Genomic DNA, 7,500 nt, shown 5'->3' with positions numbered 1-7,500 from the left:
CCATCTCCCACAAATGGCCCTAGTCCAAACATTGGTGTAGATGGAGAGCAAGTATGAGGCCAACGGAACAAGAAGAAGAGAAGGCTTTCAGCTGGCTCATCTCTTGCCGTTGAACTCAAGGAAGGCTTTACAGATGCTATGAAGGAGATTGAGCTTCAACGAATTGTTGCTGAAACAGCACGGGTTGAAAAGGCTATGGAAACACAATTGTAAATCGCCCGGCTTCTGGCTGGGAATGGAGGCAACTAGAGTTTGAAGCTATGTAATTGTATGGATTTCTATTTACATTCTTTCCCAAGGATTTTTAAATAGTTTTTTTCTCTAAACATTTTGGAACTGTCTTCCATAATTTATACACTTGAAGTCCTCTCATTCACCTCTCTCTTTGAAGCACTCCATATCTTGTGCGCCACTCTCGATACAAAATGTTACGCATCTGCTGCTTGTGTATACGCTCTTGTCTTGTTGTTCGAGGGAGAGGCAAGTTGTTGAGATGGGGATCAATATGTTCCTCCCCTTCATCGTCACCCACATGTTCTAGCAAGAAATTATGCAGGACACAACATGCAATGACGTAAGTGTTGGAAAGGTGTCATCTCCAGATGGTGTCATGCTAATGGCACACTCTTTAGCCTCTAGGCATTTTTGGGATTTATAGCATTCATTTCCATTTTTTTCCTATTTACACACATTTTTGGGTGGAGAAAAGGGTGGAGGAACTTTCCTATATATATGAGGCATTGTAGTTCATTTCTAATGAAGTTGGCTAGTGGTTCATTGATGAGTTCTTGAGTACATTGTCTCTTCTCTCATCTCTTCTTTCTCACATGGTATCAGAGCAAGGTGGTGGCGCACATAGAGCCTCCTTATCCTTCTTCCTCTCTACCTCTAGTCCTCTTCAACAACCCCGTTTTCAATTGCGTTTTTCATTCGTTGATTATCTACTAAACGAATGCGTTTTTGAGGATTGTGTCCGCATGACCTACTGGAATCATCGTGGTCTACAACTTTGCAGAAGAAAGTTTTCGCAAATTCCTCACCGTTTTTGAGTTATTCTTCGCAGACTGCGTGCATGTAGAATTTCTGCTTGTGTTTTTTGCAGAAGGCCTTACTCATCATCCTTGCACTCATTCAATGATGCAAGAGGCTTCAAACCAGCCCCTTACCATCCTCTACAAGTGTGTTTTTAAAGCACTTCAATCCGAGTCCTACAACTCTACTTGCGGCGGTGAAAACATTGCCAACTAGTTTTCCCTACATGCGATAGCGTTTTTTTGGAGGCTTCTTGTGGAGAGATTTCTTGGCTGCGTTTTCATCATCAACTTTAGCCCTCTTCATGGTGTTTTGAGGTACATATTCATCCTCTTTTCTACACCTTTCTACCGGCTGAAAATTCCACTTTGCTACACACTTTGTGTTTGCATTTTTGTGGACAATCAACTCCTCCATACTCCTTCTACCTAAGGCTACATTCTCAGCCCTCTTTTGGTGGTTTCTACGGAGTCTATTGGTTCATATATCGGCTGCATTTTGTGGCTGCGTTTTTGCACTATCTTTGTGCATATTTTAGAGATACTTCCTTGGTGGACAGCCCATCTATTGGCTGCGTTTTTGGAGGTACGACACTTCTTCCCTTGTGTTTTTCCACCCTCCTCTCCCTATGGGATCTCGGAAGTCCTCTACTCCAAAAGACAAAGGCAAACTTGAAGATACTATAGATCCTACATCTCCTACGATGATTGGACCGGCAACTACTACAACGGAAGTTGGTGCAATTCCTTCTTCGGTAGGTGCTTCTACTTTCTCTTTTCCGTCATATCCATTACCTTCTACGGATCCTTTCACTCTTTCTTCTTTGTCCTTTATGCCTTCCTATCCACATACTTCTATGCCCTCTATGGTATATCCCCCTACATCATCTATGCCTTTTATGGCAACTTCATCTACTATGATTCCTCCTTCTACTACTTCCACTACTACTCTCTCCACTCAATCATATCAGTCCTTTAACCCATTCACTCAATCTTTGAGCCTTCCAAGTCTTTCCGATTCACAAAAGCTTACCCCAAACAACTACCACACTTGGTCCTTGTTTATGCAACTTCTTTTGGAAAGCGTCGGGGTGTGGTCTATAATCACTTCTCCTCATATGGTGCCTTCTCAATATCAAACCTATATGGATGCACGGGCCAAAGCTTTACTTGTGCATGGCATGTCTCCATCGGTTGTGTCTCAATTTCTCTCTACAAGGAGTACGGCTCAACAATTATGGCACGCTATACAAATGCAATATGGAAGACTTTCAATGGTTAAGATGGCTAAGTTGGAAGAAGATTTGGATAAGCTTTCTATCTCCGAATCCAACAACATAGTGGAGAAGCTTGGAGAATTCAATCGAATCAAGCGGTAACTTTGAAGAGTTTGGTACATTGGTAAGCAATCCGGTCCACAAGCTACTTGGTAAATTACCTTCTTCTTTTTAATCATTCAAAGATAACATCTTTCTTCGAGTTCCTTTCCCTTCCTTTGAAGAGACTATGGGTCTTCTTCATGATAAGTGCCTTACTCGCAAGCAAAACAAAAGGGACTCGGCTTTTGTAAGCCAAGGCAATGGGCAAAGGCAAAGGCAAGGGGAATGATCAACGTAAAGGCTCTAATTTCAATGTTAAAGATTCTTCAACCAAAGGCGACAAGGACAAATCAAAGGATTCTTCCAAGGAGTGCACTTTCTATGGTCGTAGTGGCCATACGGAGGATCGTTGTTTTGCTAAGAAGAGGCAGCATCCAAGAAGGTAAAAGCTGAACTATCTAAGGGTTCTTCTACATCAACATCTTCTCACGACAAAAACAAAGACAAGAAGGAAGACGGTAACGCCAAGATTGCATATGTTGCTATGTCTTCTACTTCTTCATGTGACACATCACTTGTCGTAATCAAAGATCTTGATACGCATACTGTGGATGAGTGGATTGCCGATAGTGGTGCTACCTCTCACATGACGAATAGTTCTTCCTTATTGGAAAACTATAAGTCTATCTCTTCATCAGTACACATTGGTGATGCTTCATCTCTCCCTGTGATTGGTACTGGTGATGTTTCTTTTGGAAATGCTATCTTACATGATGTATATGTGCCTAAGATGTCTGCCAACTTATTTTCTATCTCTAAGGCTACTTCTAAAGGTCTTGGGGTTTACTTTGATGATGAAGTGATTGAAATCATTGATAGATAGTCACTTTCTTGTGTGGCACATGGTTATCAAAATGCTGGGCTTTATCATATAAGCTCTTTTACAGCACAGTTGCCACCACATGAGTCTCATCTTCATCAATTATTTGCTTCTCCTAAAGCACTTGATTCTAATGAAGATAGTGATCTATGGCATTTTCGCTTTGGCCATGTTCCTCTTGCTACTTTGCAACATCTTGTCTTACATGACATGGTTACAGGTCTACCAAAGCTTCAGAAACCTCGCCATCATATTTGTTCTTGTGCTCAAGGAAAGCAACATCGGGCTTCTTTTCCAGAGGAGGCTACTCATAGGGCCACATGCATACTTGAGCTTATTCATGCTGATCTTGCAGGACCTATGGAAGTACAATCGCTTGGTGGATCCAAGTATTATGTGCTTCTTGTGGATGACCTCTTGCAAATCATGGGTTTATTTCTTACCTAAGAAGTCTGATGCTCTTTCTCATTTTAAGGTTTGGCTTGCCCAAATGGAGAATCACGCAAGTCAAAAGGTATCTTTTCTCAGGACTGACAATGGAGGCGAGTTTATAGCAATTGAGGATTTTCTAGCTTCAAAAGGCATACAACGACAAACCACCATACCCTACACTCCTCAGCAGAATGGTATGGTTAAAAGAAAGAATAGAACGGTGAAGGAAATGACCCGCTCCCTCTTACATCATGCGAAGCTACCTTCCTCCTTTTGGGGTGAGGCTATAGCTACTTCAGTTTATCTTCTCAATCGCTCTCTTACGAAAGCAGTGGACGGCATGACTCCAGAGGAGGCTTTCACAGGCCACAAGCCTACTGTTTCTCATTTTCATGTCTTTGGTTGTGTTGCTCATGTGCATGTGCCTTCTTCTAAGAGGAGGACTCTTGATGCTAAGTCCAAACCTATGATATTCACAGGATATGCTTCTCGCTCCAAAGGGTTCCGTTTTTGGGATCCTTCTCGTGAGAATATTGTTCTTTCACGTGATGCCATCTTTGATGAGCATGTTTTTGGTCTTGATGAGTTACCACCTTCTACATCTCTCTCAGATCCATTTCCATCTCTTGAGCTTGGGCCTCTCTCATTCCCTACAGTCTCATCCTCATCTACACCATCAGTTCCTACTTCATCCCCTTCATCCATTTTGATTGCGACACCTACTACTTCATTGGATTCTACACGGACTTCTGGTCCTCCAAAATGGGTTCGCTCTCTACTTCAGGATTCAGGTATATCACTTTCAGATGCTCAACAATCTACTACACGTGTCTTACGTACACGCCCTTCAGTAAATATTGCCTTGATGTCTCATATTGGTGATGTGTTTGAGCCTGAAGCGGTTAAGGAAGCTCTTTCCTTACCACATTGGTGTGAAGCAATGCAAGCAGAGATTTCTTCTATTGAATCTAATAACACATGGCAGTTAGTTCCACGACCTTCACATAAAAAGGTCATTGGTATTAAGTGGATTTTCAAAGTCAAGTTTCATTCTGATGGTACTCTTGATAAGTACAAGGCACACCTTGTTGCTAAAGGTTATGCTCAAAAAGAAGGTAAAGACTTTGATAAAACTTTTGCTCCTACTGCCATACATTCTACTATTCGTGTTGTTTTTGCTCTTGCTTCTCACTATGCCTGGCCTATATATCAAATGGATGTTAAATCTGCCTTCTTGAATGAAGATTTAGAGGAGGAAGTTTATGTGGAATAACCTGAAGGTTTTATTGCACAGGGTCATGAACATGATGTGTATTTATTACAGAAAGCTCTTTATGGTCTTAAGCAAGCTCCTCGAGCTTGGTATCAGAAGATTGACAGTTTTCTCCTTTCTCTACATTTTGAGAGGACTCATGCTGATCCTAATCTTTATGTGCTTATTGTGGATGATGATATATGCATTCTTGTGCTTTATGTGGATGATTTGACACTCACTGGCTCTAATTTGGATCTACTCAAATAGGTTCAAACTTAACTCACAACATCATTTGCCATGACTGATCTTGGACTACTCCACTATTTTCTTGGTTTAAAAGTGTGGCAATTTGCTTCTAGCATCTTTCTTTGTCAAAAGAAGTATACTTTAAGGTTGCTTGAGAAATATGGTATGCGTGATTGTGCATCACTCACTTGTCCCATGGATCCTAATTCAAAATTATCCAAAGATGATGATTCCCCTGAGGTTGATTCTACAAAGTATCGCCAACTTATTGGTTCTCGTTGATCTCATTGGCAAGCAGCTTTGAGGGTTCTTCAATATCTTCGTGGAACTCTCGGGTATGGCATTTCTTATACAGGTGGAGATACACTTATTGGTTACTCAGATTCTGATTGGGCAAGGTGTATTGATACTAGGCTTTCCATGTCAGGCTATTGTTTTATGCTTGGTAAAGGACTTGTTTCTTGGAAATGTCAAAAGCAGCGAATTACTTCTTCTTCATCGACAGAAGCAGAGTACAAGTCATATCTTGATGCCACTTCTGAAGCACTTTGGCTTCAGCAAATTCTGAATCACCTTGGGTGGATGTTCATCTACTCCGACACTCATCTACTCAGATTCACAGAGTGCTATTACTTTAGCCAAAAATCCTGTTATTCGAGGACGATCCAAACACATTGATGTTCATTTTCATTTTGTTCGTGATTAGATTTCTGGAGGTCGCATTCAACTTGAGTATTGTCCTACTAAAGATAATGTTGCTGATTTGTTTACTAAGCCTCTTCCTCGACCTACCTTGGATTATCTTCTTCAGCGCGTTGGCGTTGGTCCTCCCATCTGGACCTGAAGAGGAGGTGTTGGATAGGTGTCATCTCCAGATGGTGTCATGCTAGTGGCACACTCTTTAGCCTCTAGGCATTTTTGGGATTTATAGAATTCATTTCCATTTTTTTCCTATTTACACACATTTTTGAGTGGAGGAAAGGGTGGAGGAACTTTCCTATATATATGAGGCATTGTAGTTCATTTCTAATGAAGTTGGCTAGTGGTTCATTGATGAGTTCTTGAGTACATTGTCTCTTCTCTCATCTCTTCTTTCTCACAGTAAGTAGGTGCGCGATAGAGGTCGATCGGCATGTCTCACAAAATGTGCCACCTATTTTTCATCATGCCAAATGTATTTTCAATTTTGACTCTTCCCCGAGAGACAAATGACGATTGAAGCTGTGCCAATCTCCTCCATTTGGACAATTAGCCTCCTTATATGGAGTGACAATGTGAGTTGATGATCCATAACCCTTATCACCAAGAAGGTATGGGGATATGTGTGTTGCTTCTAACCTTACAATAGGGGATGTGAGCACTTGGCGTCTTGTGGTATATACTAGATGCTTTCCAATGAGCAGCATCATTGGTACCACCACGGACAATCACACAAACATCCAAAGCCGCTTTTGAGCATCACAAATAGCTTGTAACAATATAGAGTAGCAATGATGGCGACACCAAAACTCCGCTGGAGTATCTTCTTTCCTTGGTCTCCTAGACAATTTTATATGAGTTCCATCAATCGCTCCACATTCATTAGGAAATAGCATAATAGTTTGAAAATCGGCTATAATATTGTGGAGCCTTGCTCCTCGTGGAATGGAGATGTACTTGCTTCTTAAGTTAACCGCCAAGATGTCAATAATGGCATTACAATACTTACGCACTGTCGATTCCCCAACACCATTAAGTATCAGCAATGTGTGTGGAGTCATTGTGTGCTAGGCAAAGGAGTGTGAAGCTAAGTGCCTTCTTTGGATTTATGGGCTCCCTAACAAACAATTGAGTGTGTGCTTACAATGGAGAATTGAGAGAGAGAGTGAGGGAGATGGTGCTCTGTACTGCAGGAATAAACGAAAGCTAGCAGCAGGCTGCGTGAAATGAAAGAGCTCCCCATGCTTCATACATATGTTGGCATTGCTCCATAAGTGAAGCATGTGAAGCACCCCGCAACAACATCACCTTAATTTGGTGCTTGCAAATATTTCCAAGCTCTGCCCATGCACATGTACAGCATGCCCATTGGCAATCGGAATTGTAGACTGTGTAAAATGAAGCTTTTGTGTGCATGCTCTCCACTATAGCAACACCACCAACGTGGAATGAGACATTAGCATCTGGTATATGAAGTGCTCGCTCATAAGAATTCTCCACTACTCTTTCAATGGCGTTGTTTCTCATAAAACCATTGTCCTTCAACTGTTGAACATACCAATAATATGGCAAGCATGATGATGTTAACTTGTATAAGAGCCAATCCACCCGCCTCGAACTCATCCTTTTGGAAGAGCC

General features: G+C 41.5%; 1 protein-coding gene across 1 annotated transcript in view; it reads left to right on the top strand.

Annotated features, from left to right (window-relative positions):
* Nucleotides 1–213, top strand: part of LOC147642369 (uncharacterized) — a 1,331-nt gene extending 1,118 nt beyond the window's left edge. The window contains exon 4 of the mRNA XM_086807483.1: nt 59–213. Coding sequence (XP_086663609.1) covers nt 59–213 — 155 coding nt within the window. The remainder of the gene's footprint in view (nt 1–58) is intronic.
* The last annotated feature ends 7,287 nt before the right edge of the window (nt 214–7,500 follow it).

Source organism: Cibotium barometz, chromosome 1, assembly GCF_041138505.1.
Source record: "Cibotium barometz isolate CiBa-2024 chromosome 1, ASM4113850v1, whole genome shotgun sequence".
Taxonomy (NCBI): Eukaryota; Viridiplantae; Streptophyta; class Polypodiopsida; order Cyatheales; family Cibotiaceae; genus Cibotium; species Cibotium barometz.
Note: the sequence above shows the minus strand (reverse complement) of the source record. Positions and strands in the feature narration are given on the sequence as shown.